The sequence below is a fragment of the Cervus canadensis genome, chromosome 20 (genome assembly GCF_019320065.1).
Source record: "Cervus canadensis isolate Bull #8, Minnesota chromosome 20, ASM1932006v1, whole genome shotgun sequence".
In the NCBI taxonomy this organism is placed as follows: Eukaryota; Metazoa; Chordata; class Mammalia; order Artiodactyla; family Cervidae; genus Cervus; species Cervus canadensis.
In genome coordinates, this window is record NC_057405.1 from 16,159,066 (window position 1) to 16,174,697 (window position 15,632).

A 15,632-nucleotide genomic window follows, 5' to 3' on the forward strand; every position below is an offset into this window, starting at 1 on the left:
ATTTTTTGATTGATATTTCACTGGTATATTTTTCCATCATTTTATTTCAGTAAAGGATTCAGATTGCTTCATGTAAGCAATAAACACTTAGATTGTATTTCATTTTAACGTAAATTTAGTTTGATCATCTTTGGGTATGATTGTAGTTTTCTGTGTTTTGACGTTGTAAACTTGATGAAGTCCATTTGAAACAGGATAGATGGGCACCACGCTGAGCAGCTGGAGTTTGTCTCCTGTGGACAGATGCTCGAAGATGAAGACAATAACAGGAGGGAGGAGAAATTGAGCCCTGATCAGGTGAGAGATAAAGAGAATACATGTTTCTCATTCTCAAAAAACTTCCTGACTATAAATGTGCAAAAATGCTCCTTGGAGGTTAAAAAAGGAGTGATGTCAACTTACCCAAAGGCCTCTTAACTAGAACCATCTCGGCTAAGAGATGTGTGCACAAACCTAAAAGGATCCTGAGATAAACCAAATATGGAACCAGAACCAGGCAAATCAAGATAATTGGCCAAAGGAAACCTGAAAGAAATGCTGCATAAAAACTACTATGAGGGAGAAAGTTTCTCTGAGCTCACCTATGTGTCTATCCACATGTACTCTTTTTCCTCCTAATAAACACTTTTTGCGTCACTGGTTTCCATCTTGTTGTAGAAATTTATTTCTACAAAGCTGATGTGCCAAGGCCTTGTCACTGGCCACTTTTTTCTGGTCTAGTGGCTAGGTTTCATTGTTCCCACTGCCCTGTGCTGACTTCCATCATTGGCTGGGGGACTGAAACCTTGCCTCAAGCTGCTGCAGGCTGAGGCTACCTGATACCACAATCAATTGGTTTTGCATCCTTTGCTCAGTGTAAGGCCATGAAGAGTAGTCTTTTTTTCTTTTTTCCCCCAGCTTGTTTTTATTCCCTAGGAGCTTCAAAAAAAATTTTTTTTTTAATTTTACTCTTAGCTAAACTCTCTGGTTAAATATAACTTTTTAATATATTTTAATGAATAGATAAAAGATATGTAAATAAACTCCTCTTTACTGCTATTTTTTTTGTATCTTTATATATATATATATATTTTTAATTTATTTCACTTACTTTATTGGAATGATAATTTCTAGTAACATTTTGAATTGTGCATATCTTTGCCAACTTTAAGGGGAAAGCAAAAAGATTTTCACCTGTACATCTGAAGTTACCTTTGGAATTTTTAGATAACCTCTATCAAACTGAAGTTCTCTTTTATTCCTAGTTTGCTGAGTTTGTATCATGAGTGGTTGGTAAGTTTTGTCAATTGTTTTTTTCTGAAGGTAATTAGATCATATAATTTTTCTTTTGTAATCTGTTATATGGTGAAATATAGTAATTGATTTAGGTTTCTTAATAAATATTGCATCCTTAGGAAAATGCTTTCTTGGGCTTGAGACACTTTAATCTACTTCTATATTCAAGTTATTACTAAATATTTATATTCATATATTAATACAGGATGCTTAGACACAGAGAATGGATGTCTGGAAATAGGATGGGAAGGAGAAGGGATCAGATAAATTGGAAGATTGGGATTGACATATATACACTATCATGTGTAAAGCAAATAGCTAGTGGAAAGTTACTGTAAAGCATAGGGAGCTCAGCTAAGTGCTCCGTGATGACATAGAGGGGTGGAACAGGGGGTGGGAGGGAGGTCTAAAAGGGAGGGGATATATGTATACATACGGCTGATTCACACTGTTGTACAACAGAAACTAACATAACAGTATAACTTAACTATATCCCAATAAATATAAAATATTCATAATAATGAATTATATTAAAATAATGAGATGCACTTTTATTTCCTTATCGCTATCAAAATTGCATCAGGTTTAATGTAGCCTCATAAAAATGAGTGATTTATTCCTTCCTCCTATATTACTATTATTATTATTACTGAAGTAGTTTGTGTATAATTAACTATTTCTTCTTGAAATATTTGATATATGTTACCACCGAAGCATCTGGTCTGGGAGCTTTCTAAGAAGGACAGTTTGTTATGGTATATTTTATTAATTTGATATAGGACTTGACTATTCAGATTGTTTCTCCCTTCTTTTGCTTTCAGTAAGCTTTTTTTTTGTTTTTTCAATAAATTTTCACTCTGAGTTGTCAACATAATATATATAAACATTTTCATAATGTTATGTTATTATTTAATCTCTTTAGAATCTATCATTGTGCTTTCATGTTCTTGATCTTAGTGATTTCTGCACTCTCACTTTCAAGCTTGTGAATGATTTACACATTTTGTCAATCTTGAATACACCAATATTGTGTATTGTATATTTTGAATACACAAATATTAATTATATTTGGGGTTGGTTACTAATTCACTAATTTCTGCATATATCTTAATATATTGCACCTTCTGGTTGCATTATGTTTATTATGTTGCATTTAGAGCTTCAATGGCAGAAGACTAGAATACAATTAAATTTTTTTTTCTTTTCTAATATAAGTGTTTTTAAAATTCCATAGAAGTATACATTTAGCAGCATCACATCCACTTTTATATTCTGTGATTTTTATCCCTTATTGGATTGGTCTAACGTTTCCTTCAGTTTTTTAAGTAAAAATAAAAGACATATTTTTCATTTTCACCAATTACTTTATTGAACAACATATTCATTGGTTTGTTCCACTGCTGCTGCGGCTGCTAAGTCGCTTCAGTCGCCTCCGACTCTGTGCGACCCCATAGACGGCAGCCCACCAGGCACCCTCGTCCCTGGAATTCTCCAGGCAAGAACACTGGAGTGGGTTGCCATTTCCTTCTCCAATGCAGTCATGCATGCTAAGTCACTTCAGTCGTGTCCGACTCTGTGCGACCCCATGGACAGCAGCCCATCAGGCTCCTCTATCCTCAGGATTCTCCAGGCAAGAACACTGCAGTGGGTTGCTATTTCATTCTCCAGTTGTTCCACTACCTCCTGCCATTTTTTCAGGTGACTTCATAATTCCAACTTCTTAGTTTTTTTTTTTTTTTTTTTTTAAGCTTTTTGAGCATAGAACTGTTCCAGGTTCCTTCACAATCTTCCAGAGAATTGAATTTTTTTCCATTAAGATAATTTCTGAAAAGACAAGATAAATAGACATCAAAACTTATAATGTCTAATGAATACAGTTGATGGATCAGAACTTCCCACCCAAGTTGTAACAGGTTTTGCCTGATCAACAAGGAAACATATAGTCTCTCTTTATACTGCTGAAAGTTTGTGCATTTTCTGTTGACTAATTCCAGAAACTTTTTTTATCAAGTCCTGCTTTCAGTTGGCCTATTTTGGAGCAATACTTGTTGAAATTAGTTGTCTGGCTTTCTGGAAGGAGCTCATGGTAGAAGACTCCCTTCCAACTGCACTATACACATAATATCTCCTTCTTTGGATGAAGATTAGCTTTTGGTGTGGTTGGTGGTGGTTCATTTCACTTGCCCCATGATCTCTTCCATCCCACATTATCAAACAACGTCTATTTTCTATCACCCATCATGATTTGCTTTGTCTTTGCTTGTTTGCTTAGATTTATTTATTTTTAATTGGAAGATGATTGCTTTACAATATTGTGTTGGTTTCTGCCATACATCGGCATGAATCAGCCATATGTATGCTCCCTCTCTCTTGAACCTCCCTCTCACCTCCCACCCCATTCTGCCTCTCTAGGCTGTCATGGAAAATGAAATGTTCTTGTTATGTTTATGTAAAAAATTGCATGGGGAAACATGGTAAAGAAGGTTTTTTTTTTTTTTTTTCCCGGTAACTTATGTGAAACCCAAACATCAAACAATGAACATAACCAAACTGATTCAAATAACTTTCAACAAGTGATTTGGCTATCTTGAGTATGTTGGCAATCTCCTGTGTGATATGACATTAATTGTTCTCATTTAATATCTGGAATTGGTTACTAGCAACTTCAAACTACCAAACCATGGAGCATTGTCCAGTGAGAAATCTCCATGAAGAAACTTCACAAAACATGGGACGCATTCAGTCACAGAACCTTCTCCATACTCTGCAGAAATATTTTTTTTGTGTATGTGTTTCAGTTGCATTTCTACCTTTCTTGAAATAATGAACATGATATACCCGAAATGTTGCTTTTTTCCATCTTCAATATTAAAATGGGTAGACAAAAATTCATCAATTTTGATACTTTTTTTAGCAGATGCTGATATGACAGATGTAACAATACAATCTAAAAAATATAGTTTCAAATGAAAGTAAGGACAGCTAAGCACTACTAGATCCATCTTATAGAAGGAAAATAAAACTGAATAAAGCTTTTGGCTAACCCAATATTTGAAATATTTTATAATTTCCCTTGTGACTTTTAAATTTGTACCATGTGATAGTTACAAGTAGATTTTAAATTTTAGAAATACTTGGTGATTTTCCACATTTTTTTAAAAACTGTGGTCAGAGATTATACTTGCAATTTCAAACCTTTAATGTGTTGAAACTTGTTTATGCCCAAGGATAGAGTCCATCTGGGTGGGCATCCTGTCTGGTGTTGAGAAAAAAACAATCCTCAGCTGTGGGTTGATTGTGCTGTGATAATAGATGAGTGGATTAAGAGTGTCATTCAGACCTTGTGTATCCAAAATTTTTCTGTATGTGTTCTGGCAACTACTGAAAGGAAATAATTCAGATCTGAACTACTGAATCAGTTTTGCTTACTCTCCTTTGTGGCCTATCAATTTCTGTGCATGTCTTTGAATTTCTGTTATTAAATGTATACTTTCCCTTGATTAGCTGACTCAGTTATGTTGAAATGATATCCTTTATCTTTAATATTTCCTTTTTCATCTGAATTTCACACTGAAATTTATTAACAATGTTCCACCAGCATTCCTTTGAATATCTGTGTGGTAGTTTGAACATTCTTTGGCATTGACTTTGTTTGGGATTCGTTTGAAAACTGACCTTTTCCAGTCCTGTGGCCAGTGCTGAGTTTTCCAAATATGCTGGCATATTGAATACAGGAATATATTCAATTCTTCTAAATAAGAAGGGGAATAGTTCATATCTTTTTTTAAAATATTATAACTCATCAAAGACTCTCTGAAATTGGACATATTTCAAAGCTATTAAGGCAATCACCAAAGCAGAAAAAAATATCAGTTATAGAATTCCAAAATTATTATAATAACAAAATGCATTTATATATATTTCATCTCTAATATGTTGATATTAAATATAATAAAATAATGATCCCACGATATATATATCTATTATATAATCTAATCAATGTACTTATAAATGTGTGTCAGATTTAATATTAAATTAATTTAAATATACATATTTCAAAACTCAGTATAACCAAAAGTTGGGTCATTAATGGATATAGAAAAGTATAAGTTTGAACATTACTAGAATGTTATGCATATTATCCTCATCATCATCTAAATTTGAACCACATGGGAAGGTCAGTAACATTTCTTTCTTGCCAATATTTTATTTAATTGAATCATATTTATTTAAATATGTTTATTTAATTTTTAATTTATTTTTATTTATATATTTATTTACATTTATATTTATTTATAAATATATTTATAATTTTAATATAATTTTATATATTATATAAAATATATATTATATTATATATTATATAAAATATATAATTTTAATATATATTTAAATTTATATTTATATATTTATAAATATATTTATATTTAAAGTAGAATTACTGAATAAAAAAATTAAAGCAAAGTCTGCAAGGTGATGAAAAGTACAATTAAATTTCTTAGAGGAAAAGTTCAAATTGGATTTACAGTCAATAATGTACCAATAATTGTTGAGGCATTAGAAATGGTGAGATCTCCCAGAGAAAGTTGGTGGTGGAGGAAGAAAAACTTATAAAAGTCAGGGATAAATACTCAGAATCTATCCTGAACTAAAACAGGAACCAAAATCCAAAACATAAATAGGATTATATGAACCAAATTCAAACTGAGGAGGTGAGAGCATTTTGATTAGACAATTTCCTAATTGCCTAAGGAAAGTGTAGATACATCTTAAAGGAAAAAGAAATGGTGATATATTCTTTATACTGAATATGCATAGATAATGTGTAGCACTTGCAAGTAAGAGTTCTGTAGTCAGAGTACTTTCATACCTCCCTTCATCCATCCTTATTGATGAATACTAACTTTAGGAGATATTCAAAACATACATCCCATTTAATTTTATTTTTCACTATTTTTATAAAATTAAATGGGATTTGTGTGAAGATCAAATGAGGTAATATTCATACATTGTACAGTATCATGTTAAATGTATTATAGGTGTTAACTAAATATTACATTTTATGCTATATATTGTTGTATAGTAATATTATTATATTTAGTACATGTTTGTAAAGTACACATATAAATGTGTCCATTCTCCATTCCATAAGTTGATGTCACATGTTTCTCAAGATATTTTATTAAAATAATTTATAATATAGAAAAGCAGAGAAATTAATAAAATAAACAGCAAGATCATGTAATCCTTATTCACTAAAAGTTAACTTTTAAAAAATAAACCATTAAAGATATGTTGGAATTTTTGACTGCCCAATTTCACTCCCCAACTTATCCCTCTAGGCTGTCTTCCTAGCAAAGCCCATGAGTATAAATAACTTCCATGGATGTGTTCACAATTTTGCTATAGATTATTGCAATCATAACAAATATGGATTTATTTATGTGTCAAAAGTTTAATTAATCATTATCATGCTGTACATATCTATTTTTAATAATATTTTAATTTCCTCCTCCAGGGGATCTTCCAGGCAAAGGGACTGAACCTGCATCTCCTATGTCTCCTGCATTGACAGGCACATTCTTTACCACTGGTGTTACCTGGGAAATCTATAAGTTTTAAAACATGACCACTATTTTGATCATTCTTTACCATTCTGTGATATGATTATGCTATGACAAATTGATCCATTCTCTTATCCATAAGCTTTAGTTTGATCTACATTTGGAGTGAAAATTTTTTATACATCTCTATTAGTACAAATTTGATTATTTCTCCAACAGACCTAGCTAAAAATGGAATTTCTGAGTTGTAGGATATACCTAACTAATGTAGCACACATACTCTGTGTTTTTAAAGTCATTTCAAAAACTATCCCCCCAAATAATATGGTTTATGCCTTAAAAACTACCAGGCTAACTTTATTCCCCGGCTTGTTCAAGAGCTTGAGGCATTAGTAATTGTGGTTGTATATAAAAAGAGATATCATCAATATTCAACTAGATATATATTTATTTTATAATGGAAACAGGGCCTAAAAGAGTTAATGATGCCCTCCCAACATAATTCTTATGACTTAAAAATTTCCTATTACTAAACTTTTTAAACTCATGTTTAAATATACAGAAAAGGATACATTTCTCTAGCTTATATTAATACAAGCATTTGAAATAGAGATTGTCAGAAGCTGCTGTATTTTGACGTGCTAAATTACTTTCCCATGTATTAAATTACTTACTCTGAATCTTCCAATTATGTTGAAACACCATCTTTCATTCAGACAGTTGATGGTGAACAGTCTGCAGTGGTAAATTACTTTCTCACAGTTTTTCCCAATAAATCTTGGCATACAACTGTAAAAAAATGTGTAACTGAGAAAACCTGCAATCTAAATATTTTCACAGAATTCTGTTAATAAGCTACTCAAAATAATAATGGTTTGTTAAATCAAATAAAGCATTTATTGTCACATGATGTTTTCAATTATTGATTTGGTCCATGCATAGTTGTGTTCTTAACAAAGGAGAAAAAATTTATCTACTTAGAGGGAATTTGAATAAGCTATGTTTTCCTGAGTGGTCTTAATATTATATTTTGAGAGTAAAAGTAAAATCAAGCTTGGACTAAATGGATATTTAATAATTAGTTCAGTTCATTCACTCAATCACGTCCGACTCTTTGCAACCCCATGGAATGCAGCATGCCAGGCTTCTCTGTCCATCACCAACTCCTGGAGTTTGCTCAAACTAATGCCAATCAAGTCAGTGATGCCATCCAACCATCTTACTATTTAATAATATTATTCTTGAATAATGATATCATAAAACATGGGCTTTAGGAAACTACTGAAATAAGTGAAACTCTTATTGAAACATGAAAAAAAAAAAAAAAAATGACAAGAAGAGGTTTTAAATGTTCAGCAGAGTCATTCTATTGGAGTAGAAAATGGCAACGCATTCCTGTATTATTGCCTGGAAAATTCCATGGAAAGAGGATCCTGACAGGCTACAATCCATGGGGTTGTAAAGTGTCAGACACTACTGAGCAACTGACCTCATTTTATACTGATGATATGCTATCAGGAGGTAATGATGACACTGGAATTCTAGACATAGTGCACATAGCTATAGTGGACAATGTATGATCATAGATAGGCTAGTTATAAAGCTTTGCTTCTTTGTCAGTTGTTATATTTGCATTCTTAATAAAGCAAGCTTGTAATGTCAGTGCCTCACAGTAAGCCTTTTATGGTGTAATCTAAGTGCTTGGCAGTAAGCTTTTGGTTGCCATGGCACCCATTTCAGATGTGCATTTAGAATAAACACAATGTTGCTGTGTGAGTCTACCTGGAGCTAGACAGGCAGCCCTCTCATGGAGTGCCCCTTCAGAGAACTTGAGTGACTTGGGTAACTCAGCTGTTGAGTAACCCCAACTTCTGACCTTATGCTTCCTGCTCTTTTATTCCTGTTGTCACGTGTTAAATTTACCAATAGTAAGTGACCCTCAGAAATCCTAGGTCTCACCTTACACACCAATAGAGACCCAAACTCCAGGTCTCTCTCTCTCTCTCTGCCACCTTGGCACAGAGTTCTCCATGTTGCTTAGTCTCCATGCCCTGTGAATACTATCATGCCTTATTTTACCTAAGTTCCTTGATGATTGTTCCTGAGGTGTGTCTTGCAAGCATAATAAGACGTTCAAGGGACAGCCCAGCCAAAGCACTGGCTCTCAGTGGGGGTTGCCACAGTCAGTGTAGGCCAGGTGAAGGGCTCTGGCGTTGCTAGCCAATGGCACCACTATCTAAAGACTGAGAAACTCAAGAAATGAATCTTGATTCCAGTCCACTGCAGTGCTTTAGCTGCAATAGATAACATGCTAAAGAACACATACAGGTGTTCAGGATTTATTTGTCTCAATCTTATTAATTTGTGAGAAATATTCCAGTTTTTTAAATCACATTTAGTAAATTTCTGTTGTCAAGTGAATGAGGCACCAAAGCAAATGATAATGCATCTCTCTAAACACTTACAAATTAAGACCCACAATAATATTTGTTAAGACTCAGTTGTTAGTAGTTGATTTAATAATAAAATGAATTGAACCATATATCCATTACTTTAAATTTGCTAAGCATAGAGGATAAGCTCATAAAGAAAGAACCAAAGACCACACTGACACAGTCCAGTAAAACAATATCAGAAAAAACTTTATTCATTTGTCCTGCTGTTCCAGCCTCAGATTCGCACTCTCACCTTGAGAACTGAAGCATTGCTTCATCTATATCATGAGTAGCTATACATTTTTTTAGCACTAGCACTTTTTTTGTCAGCCACTAGATTAATTACTTTTATAAATTATTATTTTCCAATTCAATTTTCATAATTCTTGTGTGACATTTATTATTGCCACTATAATATATAATAATTTTTATTTTTCTGGGCTCCAAAATCACTGCAGATGGTGACTGCAGCCATGAAATTAAAAGATGCTTACTCCTTGGAAGGAAAGTTATGACCAATCTAGACAGCATATAAAAAGCAGAGACATTACTTTGGCAACATAGGCCCATATGATGAAGGCTATGGTTTTTCCAGTGGTCTTGTATGATTATCAGAGCTGGACTATAAAGAAAACTGACTGCGGAAGAATTGATGCTTTTGAACTGTGGTGTTGGAGAAGACTCTTGAGAGTTCCTTGGAGAGCAAGGAGATCCAACCAGTCCATCCTAAAGGAGATCAGTCCTGCGTGTTCATTGGAAGGACTAATGTTAAAGCTGAAACTCCAATACTTTGGCCACCTGATGCGAAGAGCTGACTCATTGAAAAGATCCTGATGCTGGGAGGGTTTGGGGGCAGAAGGAGAAGGGGATGACAGAGGACGAGATGGCTGGATGATATCACCAACTCAATGGACATGGATTTGGGTGGACTCCAGGAGTTGGTGATGGACAGGGAGGCCTGGCGTGCTACGGTTCATGGGGTCGCAAAGAGATGGACACGACTGAGCGACTGAACTGAACTGAATATATAATAAATGAGGAAACATACTCAGTGAAGTTAGTTGCTTTGATCATATGACTAGTTTTGAAGCAGCTATTAAACTTAAGTATGCTTTAACTCTAAATGTATTTTGCTACTCCACTGATGAAATCTGTTAAGGTATCCTTACCTTGCTTTTCTTATCCTGAGGAAATAGCCAGAGATCCAGAAATCATTCCAAATACCATTTTGCTATGAAAAGTATCACTTTAACCTTTTCTTACTTGAGATGTGGATGACAGAAAGGGGGAAGCACCAGAAAATCCTAAAATTAGGTTGAGTTATGGCTATCAGACCTCAGTGTGTCTTTTGCACTTGAATGAATTAAATTGGCCAAGACTAACTAAACTCCCCTTCATAGATCACAGTCTTGTGGTGAAGGAGATTTCATAACTCAGTGACGTTATCAGTCATGCCATGCAGGGTCACCTATGACAGATGGTTCATAGTGAAGACTTCTGACAAAATGTGGTCCACTGGAGAAAAAATGGCACCCCACTCCAGTATTCATTAGTGGAGAACTCCATAAAGATAACGAAAAGGAAAAAAAAAAAAAACAATGTATGACAACAGAAGATAGGTTACCCAGTTTAGGTGGGCAATATGTTACTGGGGAAGAGAGAAGGACAATTAAAAATCACTTCCTGGCCAATGTGCTGTAATTGAACATCCTTTGGCATTGCTCTTCTTTGGGATTGGAATGAAAAATGACCTTTTCCAGTCCTGTGGCCACTGCTGAGTTTGTTCAAACTACTGCACAATTGCACTCATTTCACATGCAAGCAAAGCCATGCTCAAAATTCTCCATGCTAGGCTTCAAAAGTATGTGGACTGAGAAGTTCAGATGTTCAAGCTGGATTTAGAAAAGGCAAAAGAACCAGAGATCAAATTGCCAACATCTGTTGGATCATAGAAAAAGCAAGATAATTGCAAAAGAACATGTGCTTCTGCTTTACTGACCACTAAAGCCTTTGACTGTGTGGATCACAACAAACTGTGGAGAGTTCTTAAAGAGATTGAAAAACCAGACCACCTAACCTATCTGCGATGAAACCTGTAAGCAGGTCAAGAAGCAACAGTTAGAACCAGACATAGAACAATGGACTGATTCAAAAATGGGAAAGGAATACATCAAGGCTGTATACTGTCACCCTGCTTATTTAAATTTTATGCAGAGTACATCACACGAAATGCTGGGGTGAAGAAAGCACAAGTTGCAATCAAAATTGCTGTAAGAAATGCCAATAACATCAGATGTGCAGATGACACAATCCTTTTGGCAGAAAGCTAAGAAGAACTAAAGAGCCTCTTGATGAAAGTGAAAGAGAAGAGTGAAAAATCTGGCTTAAAACTCAACATTCATAAAACAAAGATCATGGCGTCTGGTCCCATCACTTCATGGCAAATGGGGAAAGAAGGGAAATAGTGACAGACTTTATTTTTGTGGGTTCCAAAATCACTGCAGATGGTAATTGCAGCCATGAAATTAAAAGATGCTTGTTTCTCAGAAGAAAAGCTATGACCAACGTAGACAGCATATTGGAACTTCCCTGATAGCTCAGTTGGTAAAGAATCCACCTGCAATGCAAGAGGCTTCAGTTCAGTTCCTGAGTTGGGAAGATCCAGTGGAGAAGAGATAGGCTACCCACTCCAGTATTCTTGGGCTTCCCTGGTGGCTTAGCTGGTAAAGAACCTACCTGCAATGTGGGAGACCTGGGTTCAATCCCTGTGTTGGAAAGATCACTTGGAGAAGGGAACACATTCCCACTCCAGTATTCTGGGCTGGAGAATTCCATGGACTGTACAGTTCATGGGGTTGCAAAGAGTTACAGGAGACTGAGCAACTTTCACTTTTCAGACAGCATATTAAAAACAGAGGCATTACTTTTCCAACAAAGGTCTGTCTAGTCAAAGGTATGGTTTTCAAGTAGTCAGGTATAGATTTGAGAGTTGGACCATAAAAACAGCTGAGCGCCTAAGTATTGGTGCTTTTGAAACTGTGGAGTTGGAGAAGACTCTTGAGATTCACCTTGGACTGCAAGGAGATCCAACCAGTCCATCCTAAAGGAAATGAGTCCTGAATATTCCTTGGTAGGACTATTGCTGAAGCTGAAACATTAATAGTTTGGCCATCTGATGTGAAAGGCTGACTCATTAGAAAATACCCTGATTCTGGGAAAGATTGAAGGCAGGAGGAGAAGGGGATGACAGAGGATGAGATGGTTTGCTGGCATCTCCCACTTGATGGACGTGAGTTTGAGCAAACTCCAGGAGTTGGTGATGGACAGGGAAGCCTGGTGTGCTGCACTCCATGGAACTGCAAAGATTCAGACATGACTGAATGACTGAACTGAACGGAACTGATTCTTGTACAGTGTATCTTTAGTAAGAATTTTTGTATTATTATTTTCTTCAACTAGATTACCTGGGATATATATATATACATATATATACAAAGTATCAATAGTTTGCCTGCATACCAATATTTCTCTCATCAATGAATAAACAGTAGTTGGTACAATATTGGAGATGGCAATATTTTTTCTTGATCTGCGGATACTCTACATGCTTTCTGAGGCTATCAATGTGCTTCCACTGTTTGGAGCTACCAGTATTTCAAATAAACAATGTGATATTGCTCTGATCACTTTTCTTTTGTAAGTATATTGTCATTTGTGCCTTGAAGCTTGCCAGATATTTCTCTATGTATCAATTTAGCTTCGATAGAGAGCCTTTTCAATATGCAGACTGTTTCTCCAACTCAAAGAAATAGTCTACACTTTGATTAATTATTGCTTCTCCTTTACATGTTGCTTTTACTCTTTTTAGAGCTGCTATTTTTCACTAGACCATCCAATGTATAGTTATATTTTGTATAAACTACTCTTTTGTAATAAACATGATGGTGTTAGGAAAGATGAAATATTTCATGAAACTGGAGGGTGAGAGACATGTAAATAATTGTAATAAAAATATTTAGTGGTAAATATTTACCACATCATTTTTAGTGGTAAAATGAGAGATAATGCATAGAAAAGCAGAGATGAACTGAAAAGATACACATAAGGAATGGAAATAAAATATTTTAGTGGGAAAAAAAACCAACACACTTTTATCCTCACATTTTTCTTTTCTTAAAATAAGTTTCTGTAACTGCCTTAAATGTATCTCCAACATTGGGTTGCATTTTGTCAATTAGGCAATATTTATGAGACAATTAGCTTTACTCTATTTCTGAAACAGATTATCCCAAACTTTGTTCAATTTCCTGTGGAATACATGCTACTGATTTTAGAGAAGTGTCAGGTTCTGTTGGGTCACAGCATTGAACAAAGTAAAATAATGAGAGCCATTCCAGAGTAAAATTTTATAACCCACATTTTGGTAAATACTTCCTGTATTTCAGAAAGTCTGGTGTTTATTACAGTTGTTTATTTTAAAAGTATAGAAAATACACAAAATAAAATGAGTGAACAGATATTTAGTACACTTCAAGTACAAGTTTATAAAATATATATTTTTCAAAATATCAAATAATAAATTTGATAAAATTAAAAAAGTTCAATTCCATTATAACAAATGAGTGACAGAAAACTCTTAAAGTGGTGCATTAAAATAATGAATCCCCCATTCTATAAACAAATAAAAACTTGAAAATTAAACATTATTTGATATTTTAAGGAGCTAGCTTCAAAAACAATGCCACTTTTGGATACTTAGTATATCCTTGCTTAACATTTTCCAGCTGCTGAAACAGTTGTTTCAAACTTAATGCTATTCTAGGAAATGGAAATGAGAAATTCATAAAGTAACTCAAAATTATTTTCCCTGACTTTGTTATCTAGAAATACTATTATCATTTGTTTAAAACTTGGAGGAGGTTTTTACTACATTATTTTTTTCAGGGCTTGACCATACTAAGTTGTAATTTTTATCTTAAATAAAACGTTGTCTTCAGTTTTATGTTCCGTAGATTCTTCCTGTATAGATGGAGATTCTGATACAGAGTCATTTATACCAATTTTAACACCATCATGTTCCATTTCCTGGAAAAAGGCCTTTGATGTAAATAAAAACTTATTCTAACAATAGAAGCTTTGCAATACTGCTAGATGTTTACTCTATGACATATATGGGCACAGACAAATGTGTAACCTTAGACTATTCATTCCATCTGTTTATCTTTTTTGCATAAACTGGACAAGTCTGTCACTGTCTGGACTCAACATAAATGATTCATAGTTCATAGTTCTCCAATCATAAAAACAAAGTTATTAGACAAAAATTTCTCTAGGTGTGGTCATGAAAATTAACATGATATACTTCAATCTTAGAAAATAGAAAATTAGCGTTAAAATATTAAAGTGTTAATGTGTACAACTGAGTCACTTTGAGTCACTTTGTTGTACAACAGATTTAATACAACACTGTAAAACACATCAATATTAAAAACAAACCAACAACAACAACAACAACAAAACAAACTTAAGAATGGTTATCTTTTGATGTCCCAAACACCTGTTTGCTTTGACTGTTTTTGCAAAAACACCTATATACCCTGCCTCCTCCTTTTGCGCCTTATAGCAGTTTTTCAGAGCTATTTGGAAGGCTGCTTCCTGGACTTAAATCCTCAGCAAATCCACTGAATAAAACTTAATCCTCAACTTAAAAATTAAAACAGTAATTTCTCTGGCTTGCTATATGCTAGACTATGGGACTGAGAGAAGTGAAAATATATAAAAATATAATGATAGTGATAAGTGCTACAAAATTTTAAAAATAAGAATGAGTTAAATTAGAGTGGCTGGGAGAGCTATTTAAGGAATTTTTATTAAAATCAACGGGAAAGATATATTTGAGGAGATGTTATTTGAGGAAAACCCTAAATGAATGAACATTGATTTGGTGTAGTTTCTAGGAGAAATTTTCTTTAGATAGAAAATCAACACAGGCAGAGGATTGAAACAGATGCTTAAGGTACTCAAGGAACTTCTTGAAGACCAAAGTGACAGGAATTGAGTAATCAAAAGGATCATAGTAGGAAATGATGCAAAATGTGTCTAGTCTTCTGAGCATTTAAAACACTTTAGATTTTAGTTAACTATAATAAGAACCTATTTAAACAGAGTACCAGGGGATAACATGATTTTATCACAAATACACTCTCTTGTGAGAAAATAGATGATTAAGGAAGGAAAAGTCAATTTTCTTTATCCATAGCTTGTATCATATAATGATAACAGCTCTGTTTTCTACTTATTCAGCCAAAAGCTATTGAGTCATTTATTTACTCATGTTCTCCTTAACTCAGTCCAGCAT

The 15,632-nt window shown here is 34.1% G+C and overlaps 1 protein-coding gene across 1 annotated transcript in view; it reads right to left on the reverse strand.

The window, feature by feature from the left end:
- Positions 1–15,632, reverse strand: part of EYS (eyes shut homolog) — a 233,477-nt gene that overhangs the window by 33,616 nt on the left and 184,229 nt on the right. Inside the window, 1 exon segment of the mRNA XM_043438967.1 lies at positions 7,514–7,628. Within this exon segment, the coding sequence (XP_043294902.1) occupies positions 7,514–7,628 (115 nt within the window).